A 22,115-nucleotide genomic window follows, 5' to 3' on the forward strand; every position below is an offset into this window, starting at 1 on the left:
TCTAGCTTAGAATGTAGGATGGCCGGGGTGTTAAGCATGTCCCAGTTTAGGTCACCTAGCAGCACAAGCTCTGTAGATAGAAGATTTAACAATGTAAAATGAGCTGTTTTTAAAGGAAATTGATAAATATAAACTTTTCTAAAAGAAGAAAACATGTAATTTCTATACAACTTCTGACCCTGAGGGGGACAACATTCCCTCTTGGGAGGAGGGAACAAACCCCAGGAAATCATTAGAAAATGTTTCCATGGAAATCTCCTCCAGGATCTCACAATCCAGCATGTCTTCTGAATCTGTCCCACACACACTTTTAATGGTGGACTATCAAAGCTGTGGTGTCTCAGTCTCATTTTTAGACACTACTCTGAGCTCAACATGGTGATACATACCATCACATTCAATGGCTTCCAGCTCAGATCTCCCCCTCTTTGGATTCAGTCCTACACCAGTGTGGAGAAAAATTCTGCCAGCTTGTCCTCAGTGATATGTTCCGCTGAGGCAAAAAGAGAGTTGACGTATTATTCGAATGAAATACCAGCACTGCCTCTGAACAAGGGAACATAAAGACATAAGGCTAACAAATTGTAGATAGTGACAATACCCTGCATAAAAAATATACAGGCACAGCAAACAGGTTTGTGGAGACTAAGAAAATACAGATTTACAGGCAGCTAGCCTAGCACATTTGTCCTGGAAGAGTTCCAGCAGCTCATCCCTGTTCACTACATGCTCTCTCATCACCCAGGACCTGGAAAGTGTGAAGTAACTACTTCCTGGAGATGCCAAATGCTGGCTGTTGGTACACCTTAATAAACTCCTTAAGGTCTATGGCGGTCACATATTTCACAGTCTCAGCATACCTGCTGAACTTTACTCATGATCAACAAACATTATTTCTATACTGAACCTAACTCATTGTTATAACTCATAACTTAAAACAAAGTATAACAAAATGAGTAACGAAAACAGAAAATTATTAAAGTAATAAATTAATCAAGCGTTTCCCACATTAGCCTAGTCATCGGATTTGTCTTCATTAAGGACTTTGTACCTCTTGCTCAATGGGGAGGAAGCCCAGAGCCCTCATGATAAAGGGGACCTTTGCTAGTGGGATTCGGGTGGACACCTGTCGGATCTCCATGGAGTCAATGCCTTGTTTACACAGCTGACAGTAATAGAAAAAGTCCTCCATTTCCTAAAGGGAAAAAAGTAAGTGTCAGAACAAACACACAAGTATTGTACAGCCATAACTGATGTACCCACTCTATACAATTCTGAATATTGATGGTTACATGGTAAAGATATGTTTGACCTACTCTAAAGAGTTCTGTTTCTAATACACTAAACACACAAGAGACAACGATTCAGTATATGTTCAACAGGAAAACTCAATGGTCTACTCACTTTAAACTAATCTCCCATGTGAGGACTTCAGTCAGACCCCCAGCAGTGAAGACATATAGAATGTCATTGGAAAAGGCCATAGCAGATACCCCTGTTGGGTGGCAAATCAGAGCAGAGAACTTGGGGGTTCCCATCAATGGGCAGAATCTCGAGATCCACCTTGAAAAAGACGACATTATGACAAGTGACAATGAAACCAGTATCTCTTTATTAGGCAAGAAATACACACAAGTCTGGCCCCTAAAATAAAGACTTTCATACATATTTGGTCTGACTGAGGAGGTAGTTTGATACGATTGGGCATGAATCAACACTTACCTTGTCTTCTGTGATGTACGCCATTTAATGAGAGCTAGGGTCATGATCCTTCATTTGTGGCCTTCATACTACACCCCAGTGACACAGAGGCCGTGAAATAAGAGGACTAATCATATTTTTACAGACAGTTATTTGGGTGCTGACCTGCACATCTTGGTGATGCTGTTGAAAAGCTTCACTTTGTAGAGGCCAGAGGCAGTGAGCAGGAAATCCTCTGTGGTGAGGGGTGTGCACCAAGCCATAAAGGTGGGCCCGACGCTCTGCTCAATGTGCTCAGGATCATCAGCTCATTCTCATTGCTATTTTCCAGGTCGTTCTCCACCTAATGAATCACCACACACCAAGGCAAAGTTATCCAACGTGATTCAGCATGCCTAGTGGTTCAGCAAGTAAAGAACCACTGCATGTAAGTAAACCAGAGCCCTACGAAGTGTGAGGGGCTGGTCCATGCCCAGGGAGAATAGTCTGGTTTGGGTGCTGTCCAGGTACACCCCAAATAGGAAGTCCCTGATGGGCTTATAGTAGGAGTGATGCCTCAACAGGTACTTCCAACACTGCATGCTCCTACCAGTGTACAAGCCAAACACCATCACCGCTTTTCCAGCATCCTGACAGTAGCAACAAAACACGAGGGAAACGTGCAATTTGTTAGCTTCAGTTTGATTATAATGCTTCAAGGTAGAGGGCTCAAACCTGTTACTTTCCAATCCCAATGCCAGAACCACAGTGTCTGCTCACTGCTGTGGCCAGGTAGAGGGAGTCTGGAGAGAAGGTAATGAGAGTGGCTGTAGTTGGGTCGCTCCTCTGCCTCACTCTACAATGTGCAAGCATCCAGTACATGGACAGCTCCACTTGCAAATCCAACTGCCAAGTATAATCCTGTTCACCGACACACAGGATAGCCTGGTCAAAGCTGAGCCAACTCAAGCAAACAGAGAATATGTTGTTTTTAAGGAGAGTTCTCTGCATACCACAAATCAAATGTGAGAATATCAATATGCATATGGTTTTACTTATAGGAAATTAAACTGACAAAAGCCTCTGGCCTGCTGGGTCACCTTGGGGGGGGGGTCATAGGCGATGCACTGAATCTGCCTCTCCTTCTCAAAGACCCTGCTGCAGATGGACACCTTGCGCTCATAGTTCCACGCCCTCAGGGTGCCACTGTGGCTGCCCAAGGCAACAACTGGTTGCTGGGGGTGATATGCCACAGCATGCAGTGCCTTGCAATGCTTTCGCAGCAGCAGCTCAGTCACACTGCCCTGTGCTTTCACATGTATCACCCTCGAGCTGACTGTAGACAGGACAAAATTCCTACAGACAAGAGAGGGATTAAAAGGGAGAAGTAGGACAAAGCAGATACGTTTCACATACACTGGGGCACCAGCTGGCATCACACTGATTCTCACCGGATAAAAAACATCTTGGCTTACTTACAAGCCCTTAAACCAACAATGCAGTTTTATGAAAAATATTTACTAAATAAACTAAAGTAAAAAATAAAAGAGCAACAATAAAATAACATTTGGAAATTGCTCCCCAGGACAAACCAGACTTGTCGGTCTGCAATTTATTTTCTCAGATCTTGGCTGATTTCTTTAGAAAAGCTGTGATGTCAAGCAAAGAGGCACTGAGTTTGAAGGTAGGCCTTGAAATACCTCCACATGTACACCTCCAATTGACTCAAATGATGTCAATTAGCCTATCAGAAGCTTCTAAAGCCATGACATCATTTTCTGGAATTTTCCAAGCTGTTTAAAGGCACAGTCAACTTAGTGTATGTAAACTTATAACCCACTGGAATTGTGATACAGTGAATTATAAGTGAAATAATCTGTCTGTAAACAATTGTAGGAAAAATGACTTGTGTCATGCACAAAGTAGATGTCCTAACCGACTTTCCAAAACTATAGTTTGTTAACAAGAAATTTGTGGAGTGGTTGAAAAACTAGTTTTAATTACTCCAACTTCAACTGTATACTCCGTCTGTCACCAGGCCTCGACGAGTCTCCACCTGGTGGCTGACCTGCTGTACGCCACAGGGGTTACAGGTTAGTTGAGGTAATTGAGGAAATTATATAGTTGAAATCGGAAGTTTACATACACCTTAGCCAAATACATTTAAACTCAGTTCTTCATAATTCCTGACATTTAATCCTAAAAAATTCCCTGTCTTAGGCCAGTTAGGATCACCACTTTATTTTAAGAATGTGAAATGTCAGGATAATAGTAGAGAGTGATTTATTTCAGCTTTTATTTCTTTCATCACATTCCCAGTGGGTCAGAAGTTTACATACACTCAATTAGTACGCGGTACGGGTGGGCCATGGTGCCGACCGTGAAAATCCCTGGTCAGCGAAGCGTCCAAGATGCCCACTGTAGGAACCCAGCACCGCTCCTCTGGGCTGTACCCCTCCCAGTCAATGAGGTACTGGAGACGCCCCGCCCGACTCCTCAAATCCAGGACTTCATGGACCGTGTACACCGGACCTCCCTCGATGTCCAGAGGAGGAGGCTGGGCGTCACTGGGTCCAGCCTCAGCGAAGGGACCAGGCACCACTGGCCTGGTGAAAAGTCGGTTAATGCGTTAATCAGCAGGGAGTTGCAAACAGTATGTTACCTCATTAACCCTCCTCTGGACTTTAATAGGCCCCACAAACCGCAGGCTCAGCTTCCAGCAGGGCAGGCGGAGGCACAGGTTCCGGATGGAGAGCCAGACCCGGTCTCCTGGAGAGAAGACAGGCACCTCACTGCGGTGGTGGTCGTCCTGTTCCTTGTGCCGATGCACAACCTGCTGGAGACGATTGTGCACAGCGTTCCAGGTCTCCTCAGCCTGCAGAAACCCCTCGTCCATCGCAGGAGCTTCATTCTGGCTCGGGTACCAAGGTGCCAGGGCCGGCTGATACCCCAACACGCACGGGAAAGGAGTGAGGTTCGTGGAGGAGTGGCGGAGAGAATTCTGCATGTACTCAGCCCTGGTAGAAAATCTGCCCACTCCCCCGGCCGGTCCTGACAGTAATATCTCAGGAACCTGCCCGCTTCCTGATTGACCCTCTCCACCTGCCCATTAACTTGAGGACAGTACCCGGAAGTGAGACTGAGCGTGACCCCCGGGCGTTCCATGAACGCTTTCCATACGCGTGAAGTGAACTGAGGGCCACGATCTGACACAATGTCCTCCGGGATCTCGTAGTGCCGGAAGATGTGCGTTAAAAGAGTCTTCACAGTTTGCATGGCCGACAGGAGCCCAGGCAGAAGAAAGAAGGCAACATGCTTTGAAAAGCTGGTCCACAACGACGAGAACGGTGATGTTCCCCTCGGAGGGGGGAAGGTCAGTGACCAAATCCATTGAGAGGTGAGACCAGGGTCGTTGTGGAACCGGCAGGAGAAGGATCTTTCCATAAGGAAAATGTCTGGGTGTCTTTGACTGGGCACAGATGGAGCAGGAAGAGAAGTAAACCCGGCATCCATAGCCAAGGTGGGCAACCAGTACTTCTCAGTCAGGTATGTGTGCGCCGTGTGTGCCCAGGCAAGCAGGCGGTCCCGCACACCCATGGGCACTTAGGCGCAGTTCTCCAGGCACTGTGCAGGTGCGGGTTCCGTGCACAGGGCCTACCATATGTCGGTGTCCACGTCCTACACCACTGGCGCAATGATACAGGACGGAGGGATGATGGGGGTCTCCTCTCCCTCTCCTATGCGTCATTTGGATAAAAGCGTCTGCTAAATGGCATATATTATTGAGGCAAGATAGGGCATCGACCTTCATGTTCTTCGAGCCTATAAGAAAGCGTGAATTGGAACCTTGTGAAGAATAGAGCCCACCTGGCCTGTCTGGGGTTTAGCCTCTTCGCTGCCCTGATGTACTCCAGGTTGCAGTGGTCCATCCACACCAGGAAAGGGTGTTTGGACCGCTCCAGCCAGTGCCTCCAAGCTTTCAAAACCTTCTTGACCACTAAGAGTTCCCGGTCCCCTACGTCGTACTTCCTCTGAGCGGGTCTCAGCTGCTTGGATTAAAATGCGCAGGGCCGCAGCTTTGGAGGGGTTCCGGTGTGCTGAGACAGCGCTGCCCCAACTCCTACTTTGGAGGCATCCACCTCGACGATGAAGGGATGTGAGGGGTCGGGATGTGCCAGCACGGGAGCAGTGGTGAAGCGTGCCTTCAGTGTCTTGACCGCCCTCAACAGGGAGGTAAGAAGCGCGACCACCATGCTGAAGCCTCGGATGAACCTCCGGAAATCGTTGGCAAACCCCAGGAATCGCTGGACTGCTTTCACGGAGTTGGGGATGGGCCATGACCTGACTGTGCTGACCAAATCAAATCAAATTTATTTATATAGCCCTTCGTACATCAGCTGATATCTCAAATTGCAAGCAATGCAGGTGTAGAAGCACGGTGGCTAGGAAAAACTCCCTAGAAAGGCCAAAACCTAGGAAGAAACCTAGAGAGGAACCAGGCTATGAGGAATGGCCAGTCCTCTTCTGGCTGTGTACGGGTGGAGATTATAACAGAACATGGCCAAGATGTTCACATTTTCATAAATGACCAGTATGGTCAAATAATAATAATCACAGTAGTTGTCGAGGGTGCAGCAAGTCAGCACATCAGGAGTAAATGTCAGTTGGCTTTTCATAGCCGATCATTAAGAGTATCTCTACCACTCCTAATGCCTCTAGAGAGTTGAAAACAGCAGGTCTGGGACAGGTAGCACGTCCGGTGAACAGGTCAGGATTCCATAGCCGCAGGCAGAACAGTTGAAACTGGAGCAGCAGCACGGCCAGGTGGACTGGGGACAGCAAGGAGTCATCATGCCAGGTAGTCCTGAGGCATGGTCCTAGGGCTCAGATCCTCCGAGAGAGAAAGAGAGAATTAGAGAGCATACTTAAATTCACACAGGACACCGGATAAGACAGGAGAAGTACTCCAGATATAACAAACTGACCCTAGCCCCCCGACACATAAACTACTGCAGCATAAATACTGGAGGCTGAGACAGGAGGGGTCAAGAGACACTGTGGCCCCATCCGATGATACCCCCGGACAGTGCCAAACAGGAAGGATATAACCCCACCCACTTTGCCAAAGCACAGCCCCCACACCACTAGAGGGATATCTTCAACCACCAACTTACCATCCTGAGACATGGCTGAGTATAGCCCACAAAGATCTCCGCCACGGCACAACACAAGGGGGCCGGGGGGGTGCCAACCCAGACAGGAAGATCACGTCAGTGACTCAACCCAGTCAAGTGACGCTAACGCGTTGCTCCTCCATCTCCACTCCCTCCTAGGATATAAGGTAGCCCAAAAACAAACACTTCTCTTGTTTAACATATACAGTGGGGCAAAAAAAGTATTTAGTCAGCCACCAATTGTGCAAGTTCTCCCACTTACAAAGATGAGAGGCCTGTAATTTTCATCGTAGGTACACTTCAACTATGACAGACAAAATTAGAAAAAAAATCCAGAAAATCACATTGTAGGATTTTTTATGAATTTATTTGCAAATTATGGTGGAAAGTAAGTATTTGGTCACCTACAAACAAGCAAGATTTCTGGCTCTCACAGACCTGTAACTTCTTCTTTAAGAGGCTCCTCTGTCCTACACTCGTTACCTGTATTAATGGCACCTGTTTGAATTTGTTATCAGTATAAAAGACACCTGTCCACAACCTCAAACAGTCTCACTCCAAACTCCACTATGGCCAAGACCAAAGAGCTGTCAAAGGACACCAGAACAAAATTGTAGACCTGCACCAGACTGGGAAGACTGAATCTGCAATAGGTAAGCAGCTTGGTTTGAAGAAATCAACTGTGGGAGCAATTATTAGGAAATGGAAGACATACAAGACCACTGAATCTCCCTCGATCTGGGGAACCACGCAAGATCTCACCCCATGGGGTCAAAATGATCACAAGAACGGTGAGCAAAAATCCTAGTGAACCTAGTGAATGACCTGCAGAAAGCTGGGACCAAAGTAACAAAGCCTACCATCAGTAACACACTACGCCGCCAGGGACTCAAATCCTGCAGTGCCAGACGTGTCCCCCTGCTTAAGCCAGTACATATCCAGGCCCGTCTGAAGTTTGCTAGAGAGCATTTGGATAATCCAGAAGAAGATTGGGAGAATGTCGTATGGACAGATGAAACCAAAATATAACTTTTTGGTAACAACTCAACTCGTCGTGTTTGGATGACAAAGAATGCTCAGTTGCATCCAAAGAACACCATACCTACTGTGAAGCATGGGGGTGGAAACATTATGCTTTGTGAATGTTTTTCTGCAAACGGACCAGGACGACTGATCCGTGTAAAGGAAAGAATGAATGGGGCCATGTATCGTGAGATTTTGAGTGAAAAAAATAAAGGGAACACTAAAATAACACATCCTAGATCTGAATGAATTAAATATTCTTACTAAATACTTTTTTGCTTTACATAGTTGAATGTGCTGACAACAGAATCGTACAAAAATGATCAATGGAAATCAAATTTATCAACGCATGGAGGTCTGGATTTGGAGTCACACTCAAAATGTAATGTCCTTAAAACAAGTCAAAATGAGGCTCAGTAGTGTGTGTGGCCTCCACATGCCTGTATGACCTCCCTACAACGCCTGGGCATGCTCCTGATGAGTTGGCGGATGGTCTCCTGAGGGATCTCCTCCGAACGGGCGGGCGGGCCAGTCCATAGCATTAATGCCTTCCTCTTGCAGGAACTGCTGACACACTCCAGCCACATGAGGTCTAGCATTGTCTTGCATTAGGAGGAACCCAGGGCCAACCGCACCAGCATATGGTCTCACAAGGGGTCTGAGGATCTCATCTCGGTACCTAATGGCAATCAGGCTACCTCTGGCGAGCACATGGAGGGTTGTGCGGTCCCTCCAAAAAATGCCACCCCACACCATGATTGAACCACCGCCAAACTGGACATGCTGGAGGATGTTGCAGGAAGCAGAACGTTCTCCACGGCGTCTCCAGACTCTGTCACGTCTGTCACGTGCTCAGTGTGAACCTGCTTTCATCTGTGAAGAGCACAGGGCACCAGTGGCGAATTTGCCAATCTTGGTGTTCTCTGGCAAATGCCAAACGTCCTACACAATGTTGGGCTGTAAGCACAACCCCCACCTGTGGACATTGGGCCCTCATACCACCTTCATGGAGTCTGTTTCTGACCGTTTGAGCAGACACATGCACATTTGTGGCCTGCTGGAGGTCATTTTGCAGGGCTCTGGCAGTGCTCCTCCTGCTCCTCCTTGCACAAAGGTGGAGGTAGCTGTCCTGCTGCTGGGTTGTTGCCCTCCTACGGCCTCCTCCAGGTCTCCTGGTAGCACCTCCATGCTCTGGACACTATGCTGATAGACACAGCAAACCTTCTTGCCACAGCTCGCATTGATGTGCCATCCTGGATGAGCTGCCCTACCTGAGCCACTTGTGTGGGTTGTAGACTCTGTCTCATGCTACCACTAGAGTGAAAGCACCGCCAGCATTCAAAAGTGACTAAAACATCAGCCAGGAAGCATAGGAACTGAGAAGTGGTCTGTGGTCACCACCTGCAGAACCACTCCTTTATTGGTGGGGTCTTGCTAATTGCCTATAATTTCCACCTGTTGTCTATTCCATTTTCACAACAGTATGTGAAATTTATTGTCAGTCAGTGTTGCAGTCAGTGGACAGTTTGATTTCACAGAAGTGTGATAGACTTGGAGTTACATTGTGTTGTTTAAGTGTTCCCTTTATTTTTTTGAGCAGGCTATATTTTTTTGGTCCCCTTTTCATCTAAGTCTACACTGTACAGGACTGAACAATAAACCTCATCTTTACTCAGTTACCAACAACCATAAACATGCTATTTATATCCGTTCATATTCTCGTTGTTCTAGGATGGACACTGCATGCTGAATATCATTGTAAACAGATATAACCAATAAGACTGGGAATTGCTAGGACCCTCACGATAAGATCACCATACTTACAGTGCCTTGCGAAAGTATTCGGCCCCCTTGAACTTTGCAACCTTTTGCCACATTTCAGGCTTCAAACATAAATATATAAAACTGTATTTTTTTGTGAAGAATCAACAACAAGTGGGACACAATCATGAAGTGGAATGACATTTATTGGATATTTCAAACTTTAACAAATCAAAAACTGAAGGTATAGGTATACATCCAATTGACTCAAATGTCAATTAGCCTATCAGAAGCTTCTAAAGCCATGACATCATTTTCTGGAATGTTCCAAGCTGTTTAAAGCCACAGTCAACTTAGTGTATGTAAACTTCTGACCCACTGGAATTGTGATACAGTGAATTATAAGTGAAATAATCTGTCTGTAAACAATTGTTGTAAAAATGAAAGTAGATGTCCTAACAGACTTGCCAAAACTATAGTTTGTTCACAATAAATTTGTGGAGTGGTTGAAAGGGGCAGAACAACAGATTTTTACCTTGTCAGCTCGGGGATTGTCAGCTCAGCTCAGGGATTCAATCCAGAAACTTTTCGGTTACTGGCCCAACGCTCTAACCACTAGGCTACCTGCCGCCTATTGTTGAGTAACTTTGCCTGAAACCAGAAATTACAATGGCTCCCAAAGCTAAATTGCTTAGGCTTTGTGGAAATTGTAAATGTCTCTAATATCAAAAATGTGTTAAATGTTTTTATTTTATTTTTAGCTGTTACATCAGGTGAGGAGTTGGGCAAATGGAAATGTCAGACGAATATTGAAAAAAATATATATTTTCACACTGAAAGCAATATGTAAACTCAAAGAAAATAATGTTAATATATTTTTATTAGAACATTAAATTGACATTGAATCAGTTGAAAATGTCAGTCTTCTATTTATGGGCTCAAACAATTCCTTTACTCATAGCCATCAAGTGGGATAACAGTAAGGTTGGTGTTAAAGTTGAACCCTTACGATCTTGCTGGTCATATGGTCCTTATCATCTGTGGATGGGCACAATGTTACATCTGTTGGGAAAACAATTAATAAGAAGTCAATAGTTTATCTTCTACAGTTGTCATGGTGCTGGCTAGCCAAATTAGTATAGATTAGGTCTGAATAAAATAAAACCCTGCCCAATAATTAATGGCAAACCAGCTTTTCAAGATGGCTAGCTCATTTGAGGAGTCACCTGAAGCGTGAGAGGAATTGGAGATCGAGGAATACAGCAGTGCTGAGGCAGAGGGCTCGTAATGAGGACGACTGGCTACTGTTCTGAACTGTGTGGTGAGCTTTCTGGCAACCAGATCTGCTGGAGATTCACCCAGGTGGGTGCTACACAGAATGGAAGGAATGGAAGAGGAGAAGTCTAGTAGCTACGTCCAATGGCTATAATGGTCAGGCTGGTTCTCAGACTTGCCCTCTACAAGATCATCAGCAGACACAATCACCATCATCTACCATCCTCTGACCAGCTACCGCCACTAAAGCCATAAACGGACCCTCTCCATCTCTCCAGGAGGCAGCTTTTAAAGACTTGGCCTCTATTAGTTGACCAGTCATATAATATTGCTTGCTGGTTTTTTGCCCGAAACAGTTTGAGATTCTATGAAAAGCACTATAGAAATGAAATACATGATTAATTATAATTTAGCTAACAATGCCAGCTAGCGGTTTTGATTGGTATACATTGGCCGGTTTCTATGGACTCCTTGACTGAAGAGGGGGACTACAATTCAGTGGCAAAGTGGCAGTGAGGAATTCATTTCTCAAGAGTATTCGTCCAAAGTTATGAGTAGACTGTATCCTGAGTGAGAGCATGGTGAGATAAAAATACAAGGGCCTCCCGAGTGGCGCAGTGGTCTAAGGCACTGCATCGCAGTGCTAGCTGTGCCACTAGAGATTCTGGGTTTGAGCCCAGGCTCTGTCGCAGCAGGCCGTGACCAGGAGACCCATGGAGCGGCGCACAATTGGTCATCTGGGTTAGGGGAGGGTTTGGCCAGCAGGGATATCCTTGTCTCATCACGCACTAGCGACTCCTGTGGTGGGCCGTGTGCAGTGCACGCTGACACGGTCGCCAGGTGTACGGTGTTTCCTCCAACACATTGGTGCAGCTGGCTTCCGGGTTGGATGTGCATTGTGTCAAGAAGCAGTGCGGCTTGGTTGGGTTGTGATTTGGAGGACGCATGGCTCTCAACCTTCGCCTCTCCCAAGTCCATACGAGAGATGAGACAAGACTGTAACTTCTCCCAATTGGACACCATGAAATTCGGGAGAAAAAGGGGGGGTGAAAAACACACAAAAAAAATAAAAACGATATCTCCGACAAATGACATCTCGTTCCACAGGTACGGGCGTCGAGAGCTACCTGCCTACCCCCAGATGACCTGATCTGGCTGCTCAGCTCCTTCTGTTGGCCACCTGCACCCCCCTCTGCTCAAGCCTTGTGCTATTGTCTGTCGCTCCATGTGTCGGAGGCTTAAAGTACTCCGAACTTTGTAGCCCAGACCTATACTCATGTCATTCATATTTTTATTTGATGTTTGTTTTGCTTTTCAAGCAGTCTGAGATTTGTTTACTTGTGTGTACTGCAATTCAGCTTTTAGCTGCCAAGTATGGCTTCCATGTAAAATAGTTTATAAACTAATACTACTAACAAATATCTCAGGTCATGAATTAGAGTGCCTTCAGAAAGTATTCATACCCCTTGACTTAGTCCACATTTTCTTGTGTTACAGCCTGATTTCTAAATAGATTAAATATTTTCTCTCTCACCCATCTATACACAATACCCCATAATGACAAAATGAAAATATGTTTTTAGACATTTATGCACATTCATTGAAAACGCAGTATTCACACCCCATGCCTGAAAATACAAAGAGTTGTACTAAGTGATATGTTTGGGGCAAACATAACACAACGCTTTGTATTCAGGACATAAACATAAATTCTTTGACACATTTTTGCAGTTTTATTTTAGTGCCTTATTGCAAATAGAATGAATGTTTTGTAATATTTTTTAATTCTGTATATTGTTCCTTATTTTAACTCTTTCATTTAGGTTAGTATTGTGCAGTATTTAGGTTAGTATTGTGTATCTTTGTAGGGACTGGGTGTATTGACACATCATCCAAAGTGTAATCGATGACTTCACCATGCTCAAAGGGATTTCAATGTCTGTTTTTTTTTACCCATCTACCAATAAGCAGTGGCATCTGTACTCCACTATTTATATTTTTGACTACTTTTACTTTACTACATTCCTTAAAAGAAAATATTGTACTTTTTACTCCATACATTTTCCTTGATACCCAAAAGTACTCGATACATCTTGAATGCTTAGCAGGACATGAAAATGGTCCAATTCACTCACTTATCAACCGAACATCCCTGGTCATCCCTACTGCCTCTGATCTGGCGGACTCACTAAAACACACATGCTTCATTTGTAAATGATGTCTGAATGTTGGAGTGTGCCCCTTGCTTTCTGTAAATAAAATAAAAACAAGAAAATGATACCATCTGGTTTGCTTAATACTTTTACTTTTGATACTTAAGTATATTTTAAAACAAATACTTTAAAACTCTAATCCAAGGAGAATTTTACTGGTTGACTTTTACTTGAGTCATTTTCTATAAAATGTAGCATTACTTTTACTCAAGTATGACAGTTGGGTACTTTTTCCACCACTGCCAATATGTGCCTTTCTTTGCAAGGCACTGGGAAATCTCCATGGTCTTTGTTGCTGAATCTGTGTTTGAAATTAACTGCTCGACTGAGGGACCTTGCAGATAATTGTATGTGTGGGGTACAGAGATGAGTTAGTCATTCAGAAATCATGTTAAACACTATTACTGCACACAGAGGGAGTCCATGCAACTTATTATATGTATAATAATTTTGCACGCCCAATTTTTCAGTTTTTGATTTGTTAAAAAAGTTTGAAATATCCAATAAATGTCGTTCCACTTCATGATTGTGTCCCACTCGTTGTTGATTCTTCACAAAAAAATACAGTTTTATATCTTTATGTTTGAAGCCTGAAATGTGGCAAAAGGTCGCAAATTTCAAGGGGGTCGAATACTTTCGCAAGGCACTGTATATAAAAACATAATTCCACTTTGACAATATGGGGTATTGTGTGTAAGCCACTGGCACACAATCTCAATAATAAATATTTCATTCAGGGTGTAACACAGCAAGATGTGGAAAAAGTCAAGTGGTGTGAATACTTTCTGAAGACACTGTACATGATGTGTATTTTGGCATGGCATGTATTTTAAATGTGAACCACAGTAAAGTTAGATCAAATAGTAATCAGTCTAATCTCTACCTCAATAGGTAGGACACTCACCCCAGTAAACCTCTGCCCGACCACCGCTGTGGGGTAAGTCCCATTTGGGTCTTCTGGCCATTTCGAATCACTGTAACATTTAATGGTCTCTAAGGAATAGAAAAGACAACATGTCACACATGGTAAGTTATCACTGTAGTGACTGCATTTCATATTGCTGAAATAATGGCACGTTACCCGGCCAATGATTAGGTCATTTGGCACAATAAAATACAACTGGTTATAACAAGATTATTATAGTCACAGGCGAACATACCCCTTCACTATGCTGAACCACTGAGGCAATATTCTGCAGGTTCTGGAAGTTCCCTGTGTTGATGGATCCAAATGCTATGATTTCATCACTAATTCGCAAGCCCTATGGGAAAAAACAAATGTATCACAACTGAAAAAAACCCCACTCTTAAATAACCCCAAACAAACACAAAGTAAATAACAATGTCTGTGTTGTAAACAAATTCTATATTAGGTTTTAGGTCAATCTAGAAACTGTAAACACTCACAGCCTGACATGCAGGGGAGCCTTGTGAGACAGCATCCACACGGGCAAAGGGAGAGGGCAGGGTGACCTCCTGCTCCATGGACTCAGTCTGGGATTCTGCCTGGTCCTGCTTGCGCTTCGCCTTCTCTAGAGCATGCAGCCTGTGCAGGGCCTCCTCGATTTCCACCATGATGGCTTTGTGATCATTCTGTAGACCTGCCACATCGACAAGGTGGCCATAGTTAGCCGGGGGAAAAATACAGTAGGCAGTAGCACACACGAACAATGGAACCCCTTACATACTACACTGTAAATAGTTTGTCTGACTGTTGTCAAGTTAAAACATGTTATATTGCGCAGCAGTGCTACAAGCTCTCTTACAAGAAATAGTGTGCCTTGCTGTTCTGATCTGGTACACATTAACATCTGCGCGAGGGAATCCCTCTGCATCAACCAAAGGACCTTCCATTCCAACCTCTTGCTAAAAGAGAACACACAAATTATTGACGGGGAATCATATTTCTTGCGTCATATAATAGCCTCACAACACGCACAAACACGTTGTTTCTAACGTTATATAATACAGACTGAATAAAGCTAGCATTGATTGACGTAACTTAGCTACAACATATTGGAAAAATAAGCACATTTGAGCTCGCAAGCTAGCGTTAGCTCGCTAACGTTAACTGGTCCAAAATATAAACAAACAACGTATCCATATAACGTTACAAACGTACATCTTCCAAAACGTCGTAGTAAGATTTAATTTGTTCTTCAATAGTGTCTTTCTTTTTTATAAGACTTTGGACATCTTCCATTGTTATTGTCGAATTTCCATCGTTGTTTTCCTCCGTCATCTTCATGATTCTCTCTCGTCCGGAAACTCAATAACGACAACTACCAAAACGTGAATAACAAAACAAGTAAGACAAGTTAAAATACTAAGGCCCAGTTGCTATTTCCGGTTTATTCTTCTTCTTCGGTGGGGTTTATCGGCGGTTGGCATCCAACGTTATGGTGCATTACCGCCACCTACTGTATTGGAATGTGGGCTAGAGACGGAGAAACTAAATCCGACCTGCCAGCATTGCTCTAAAAAAAGATAACAAAATATTTAAGACTATATCTAATGACGTTCTACTCAACATACTCTTTAAACTAATTTCCTGTATCCCCTTCTCCCTCAAACTAGATCTCATCCATTCTCTTTCCCTCCAATAATGTCCACACTGTATCTACACCTTTTTTATTTTTTATTTTTTATTTCACCTTTATTGAACCAGGTAGGCAAGTTGAGAACAAATTCTCATTTGCAACTGCGACCTGGCCAAGATAAAGCATAGCAGTTCGACACATACAACACGAGAGAGTTACACATGGAATAAACTAAACATACAGTCAATAATACAGTAGAAAAAAAAGGAAAAAAAAGTTTATATACAGTGAGTGCAAATGAGGTAAGATAAGGGAGTTAAAGCAATAAATAGGCCATGGTGGCGAAGAAATTACAATATAGCAATTAAACACTGGGATGGTAGATGTGCAGACGATGAATGTGCAAGAAGAGATACTGGCGTGCAAAGGAGCAAGATAAATAATATAATAATATAATAATAATAATAATATATGCCATTTAGCAGACGCTTTTATCCAAAGCGACTTACAGTCATGTGTGCATACATTCTACGTATGGGTGGTCCCAGGGATCGAACCCACTACCCTGGCATTACAAGCGCCATGCTCTACCAACTGAGCTACAGAAGGATAAATAAATACAGTATGGGGATGAGGTAGTTGGATGGGCTATATACAGATGGACTATGTACAGGTGCAGTGATCTGTGAGCTGCTCTGATAGCTGGTGCTTAAAGCTAGTGAGGGAGATATGAGTCTTGAGCTTTAGTGATTTTTGCAGTTTGTTTCAGTCATTAGCAGCAGAGAACTGGAAGGAAAGGCTTCCAAAGGAGGAATTGGCTTTGGGGGTGACCAGTGAGAAACACCTACTGGAGCACGTGCTACGAGTGAGTGCTGCTATGGTGACCAGTGAGCTGAGATAAGGCGGGGCTTTACCAAGCAGAGACTTGTAGATGACCTGGAGCCAGTGGGTTTGGCAACGAGTATGAAGCGAGGGCCAGCCAACGAGAGCATACAGATCGTAGTGGTGGGTAGTTTATGGGGCTTTGCTGACAAAATGGATGGCACTGTGATAGACTGCATCCAATTTGTTGAGTAGAGTGTTTGGAGGATATTTTATAAGTGACATCACCAGAGTCGAGGATCGGTAAGATGATCGGTTTTACGAGGGTATGTTTGGCAGCATGAGTGAAGGATGCTTTGATGTGAAATAGGAAGCCAATTCTAAATTTAATTTTCGATTGGAGTTGCTTAATGTGAGTCTGGAAGGATAGTTTACAGTCTAACCAGACACCTAGGTATTTGTAGTTGTCCACATATTCTAAGTCAGAACCATCCAGAGTAGTGATGCTGGATGGGTGGGCAGGTGCATGCAGCGATCGGTTGAAGAGCATGCATTTAGTTTTACTTGCATTTAAGAGCAGTTGGAGGCCACGGAAGGAGAGTTGTATGGCATTGAAGCTCGTCTGGAGGGTAGTTAACACAGTGTCCAAAGAAGGGCCAGAGGTATACAGAATGGTGTCGTCTGCGTAGAGGTGGATAAGAGAATCACCAGCAGCAAGAGCGACATCATTGATGTATACAAAGAAGAGAGTCGGCCCGAGAATTGAACCCTGTGGCACCCCTATAGAGACTACCAGAGGTCCGGACAACAGGCCCTCCGATTTGACACTGATCTCTGTTTGAGAAGTACTTGGTGAACCAGGCGAGGCAATCATTTGAGAAACCAAGGCTGTTGAGTCTGCCAATAAGAATGTGGTGATTGACTGAGTTGAAAGCCTAGGCCAGGTCGATGAATACGGCTGCACAGTAATGTCTCTTATCGATGGCGGTTATGATATCGTTTAGGACCTTGAGCGTGGCTGAGGTGCACCCATGACCAGCTGTGAAACCAGATTGCATAGCGGAGAAGGTACAGTGGGATTCGAAATGGTCGGTAATCTGTTTGTTAACTTGGCTTTTGAAGACCTTAGAAAGGCAGGGTAGGATAGATATAGGTCTGTAGCAGTTTGGGTCTAGAGTGTCTTCCACTTTGAAGAGGGGGATGACCGCGGCAGCTTTCCAATCTTAGGGAATCTCAGATGATACGAAAGAGAGGTTTAACAGGCTAGTGATAGGGGTTGCAACAATTTCGGCAGATAATTGTAGAAAGAGAGGGTCCAGATTGTTTAGCCCTGTCACGTCCTGACCATAGAAAGCCTGTATTTTCTATGGTAGAGTAGGTTAGGGCAGGACTGGAGGGTTGTTTCATATATGGTCTTCAATGAGGCACGCCCAGCCCCCCACTCCTTCCTTGTCAGACAGTGCATCACATTTAGTACCTTCTTACACTTTCCCACCACTCTCTCAATGTGTTTTGCCCAGGCCATTCTAGTATCGAAGTATACCCCAAGGAACCTGAAGGCCTCCACCCTCTCCAAGTTTCTCCCATATAACCTCAAGCATTCCTCATCTCACACATTCCACCTGTTTTCTCTACAGAGAACCTGAATCCCCACATTACTGCCCACCACTCTACCTCATCAATTGCTTCCTATACCTTCCTGACTATACAGTATATGGCACATTTCTTCCTCTCTTCCATAAGGCCCCATCATCTGCAAATAACAACCTCCCAATATCCGGCTGTACCTGAGAGCAAACATCATTGATCATGATTGAGAACAACAGAGGACTAATCACACTCCACTGTGGTGTACCATTATCCACCATGTAGCTGCCTGAGAGAGACTTCCCCACCCACCTACCCCCATCATATCATGCTTGATTAACAACCACTCCTTCCACATCATATCATATGCCTCCTTCCAGCTGCCTGGTAGTTTCCCCTCCTCCCACACTCTGTTGTACAACACCAATACCTTATCCAGTGCCTCATCACTAAGACGGGCCAACATAACACATCTCATCTTTCCCATTCGAAGTTAATCCAGCCTGTCCTATTGCCTTTTTCACCTCTGCCATGGTAAATGGTGCATTCTTTCCTGTTTCTATGTGTCACAAACATTTTAAATGACTAGGTTTTCATTGCAAGACAGAAGCCAGAGCTAAAATGGCTATAATATCAATATACATTTGGAAGAAAATCCGTTTTTTGTAAGGTTAAGCAATGCAGTTTGGCTTTACAGCTCAACCTGAAACTCAAGACAACCGGAAGAACTCAGATACAGACTACAAAAATAAAATAATGTCCACTTTCCTTATACATTTTTTTATATAATTAGATGTTATGCTGTACATCCACTAATTTCTTCATTATCTTTGGAAACTTTATTTGAAACATGTAAACATGTAAACATACATTTTTCATGTTGTTGTGCAAATGGAATAGACAACAGGTGGAAATTATAGGCAATTAGCAAGACACCCCCAATAAAGGAGTGGTTCTGCTGGTGGTAACCACAGACCACTTCTCAGTTCCTATGCTTCCTGGCTGATGTTTTGGTCACTTTTGAATGCTGGTGGTGCTTTCACTCTAGTGGTAGCATGAGACGGAGTCTACAACCCACACAAGTGGCTCAGGTAGTGCAGCTCATCCAGGATGGCACATCAATGCGAGGTGTGGCAAGAAGGTTTGCTGTGTCTGTCAGCGTAGTGTCCAGAGTATGGAGGCGCTACCAGGAGACAGGCCAGTACATCAGGAGACGTGGAGGAGGCTGTAGGAGGGCAACAACCCAGCAGCAGGACCGCTACCTCCGCCTTTGTGCAAGGAGGAGCAGGAGGAGCACTGCCAGAGCCCTGCAAAATGACCTCCAGCAGGCCACAAATGTGCATGTGTCTGCTCAAACGGTCAGAAACAGACTCCATGAAGGTGGTATGAGGGCCCGACTTCCACAGGTGGGGGTTGTGCTTACAGCCCAACACCGTGCAGGACGTTTGGCATTTGCCAGAAAACACCAAGATTGGCAAATTCGCCACTGGCGCCCTGTGCTCTTCACAGATGAAAGCAGGTTCACACTGAGCACGTGACAGACGTGACAGAGTCTGGAGATGCCGTGGAGAACGTTCTGCTGCCTGCAACATCCTCCAGCATGACCAGTTTGGCGGTGGGTCAGTCATTGTGTCTTTGGGGGGCCGCACAGCCATCCATGTGCTCGCCAGAGGTAGCCTGACTGCCATTAGGTACCGAGATGAGATCCTCAGACCCCTTGTGAGACCATATGCTGGTGCGGTTGGCCCTGGGTTCCTCCTAATGCAGGACAATGCTAGACCTCGTATGGCTGGAGTGTGTCAGCAGTTCCTGCAAGAGGAAGGCATTGATGCTATATTGAGCACATCTGGGACATCATGTCTCGCTCCATCCACCAACGCCACGTTGCACCACAGACTGTCCAGGAGTTGGCGGATGCTTTAGTCCAGGTCTGGGAGGAGATCCCTCAGGGGACCATCCGCCACCTAATCAGGAGCATGCCCAGGCGTTGTAGGGAGGTCATACAGGCACGTGGAGGCCACACACACTACTAAACCTAATTTTGACTTGTTTTAAGGACATTACATCAAAGTTGGATCAGCTTGTAGTGTGGTTTTCCACTTTCATTTTGAGTTTCACTCCAAATCCAGACCTCCATGGGTTGATAAATTTGATTTCAATTGATAATTTTTGTGTGTTTTTGTTGTCAGCACATTCAACTATGTAAAGCAAAAAAAGTATTTAATAAGAATATTTCATTCATTCAGATCTAGGATGTGTTATTTTAGTGTTCCCTTTATTTTTTTGAGCAGTGTATGTTTCACTGTGACCTGCTGCTGACTGTCAGGCAGTGAGGCAGGGAGTTGCTGAGTGGTGGGGAGAACTGGAGGAGTGTGTGTGTGTTAGGCAAAGAGGTGTCAGAGCAGCACGTTCTTTTTCGGACAACTTTTTTTTACCAGTTGTAGGTAGGCTATTTAGAGTGTCATAATGATTTTGAGATCCTCTGTCCAATTTTCATAAATCTAACTCTCCTGTCTGATTTATCAATAGTTATGCACATGATTACAAATGGCTCATTCATCCCCACCTCCACAGGTCGTTGCTGTAAATGAGAATGTGTTCTCAGTCAACGTACCTGGTAAAATAAGGGTATAATAAAAATAAACATGCACAAAGGGGACTTATTTACAATTATAAACATGGTTCGAACCCTGAAAGCTGTGGTATAATAGACCATATACCACACGTATGACGAAACATTTACTTTTTACTGTTCAAATTACATTGGTAACCAGTTTATAATAGCAATAAGGCACCCCAGGGGTTTATGGTATATGGCCACAATATAGCTGTATCCGGGCACTCCGGGTTGCGATGTGTTTAAGAATAGCCTGTGGTATATTGGCTATATACCCTACCCTCTTGTGCCTTATTGCTTAATCATAGCAGTCAAACGAGTTAAATCGACATCCATTGATGGAAAATCATCTGGTCAGTTTAATATGGATGAATTATATTTTCTCTTGCAACATATTTAAATTGGTTAATTATGTCATAGCTTGCAATAATTATTATTTAGAGGAAACCCGAATGTTGCTTGATATATGTTACTATGATATTAATTGGCTTGATAATGGAAAAGGGTGTATTGTATAGTTCTGGCAACTCCTCTCTTGCTGTGAAAAAAATTTATTGGACAAGTTTTCAGACCTTTTGTGTGGGTTTTGAGTGGTGATGGGCGACACATTGAGCTTGACCTGGCAACCCTGCTCGCGCTACCCTGCCTCGTCAGTTGAATGAGAGAGTAAAGCCAACTGAAACTAGGGAGAAGCGCCAGATAAACGAAATATTTTAAACGTTATCATCACATTGAGCGAGTTATAAAGCATAGGTTATGAAACACCAAGTTACGCGAAGTGTAATTATATAATTGTTATTTTACGATGTTATGATAGTTTAATTCATTTATAAACGTCCGTTAGAATAGAAGCTAACGTCGGCTAAAGTTAGCTCCAGTCAAGCTAACCTGCATGGCGACAGGACCAACGTCGTTGGCCAGTAACGATCACAGTGTAAACAAAGGAAAACGTTGTAACTTGCTGTTTTTTGGGTTGAGAATTACATTATGTTTTTCTGCGATATTTTTACAACAATTTTTTTAGTATGTTGGCTATTTATAACAATTGTGTAAGATTAGCCAAGTCAGTTGAATGAGTGAGAGCCAACTGAAAACTGTATTGAAGAGAGAAGCACCAGATAAACTATTTCAAATCTTCAAGGTTTCAGACTCCTTTAATTCTTCCCAGGATAACGTTACCTTTTCCAGGCCCAATGTTTAAGAGGGTGCACTACACAACTAGACCATGTGTTTTGTGGTTTTTCACTTTGAGCTAAGGGGGTTTAAGAGGGTAATGGCCTACGCTTTGCCATCGGCAGAGCAAGTAGTCAATGTTGCATTATGTGAGTACCATAAATTACTACGCTTTTGGTCACTTTACCCGAAAAACGGTGGGGAGACAGGCCATCACAATACATTGTAAACAACTAGTTGGCTTTCGTTT

At 44.1% G+C, this 22,115-nt stretch overlaps 1 protein-coding gene and 1 long non-coding RNA gene across 3 annotated transcripts; both read right to left on the bottom strand.

The window, feature by feature from the left end:
• Nucleotides 1–3,391, bottom strand: LOC124034305. 2 transcript variants are annotated; one of them, XR_006838551.1, is made up of 4 exons: nt 1,867–3,391; nt 1,405–1,563; nt 1,052–1,195; nt 1–493 (listed from the first exon to the last, which is right to left on the bottom strand). It is a non-coding gene; the product is annotated as an uncharacterized LOC124034305 (long non-coding RNA). The 2 variants fall into 2 exon arrangements; XR_006838550.1 differs by having other exon boundaries at nt 1,405–3,383.
• Nucleotides 3,392–10,370: 6,979 nt separating this feature from the next.
• On the bottom strand, nt 10,371–15,450 carry LOC124033300 (26S proteasome non-ATPase regulatory subunit 9-like). The gene is made up of 6 exons (XM_046345285.1): nt 15,249–15,450; nt 14,893–14,992; nt 14,534–14,727; nt 14,287–14,388; nt 14,031–14,119; nt 10,371–10,700 (listed from the first exon to the last, which is right to left on the bottom strand). The coding sequence occupies exons 1-6, from the start codon at nt 15,372–15,374 to the stop codon at nt 10,673–10,675; spliced, it is 639 nt and encodes a 212-aa protein (XP_046201241.1). The 5' UTR covers nt 15,375–15,450; the 3' UTR covers nt 10,371–10,672.
• Nucleotides 15,451–22,115: the final 6,665 nt, after the last annotated feature.

The sequence above is a fragment of the Oncorhynchus gorbuscha genome, linkage group LG04 (genome assembly GCF_021184085.1).
Source record: "Oncorhynchus gorbuscha isolate QuinsamMale2020 ecotype Even-year linkage group LG04, OgorEven_v1.0, whole genome shotgun sequence".
NCBI lineage: Eukaryota > Metazoa > Chordata > Actinopteri > Salmoniformes > Salmonidae > Oncorhynchus > Oncorhynchus gorbuscha.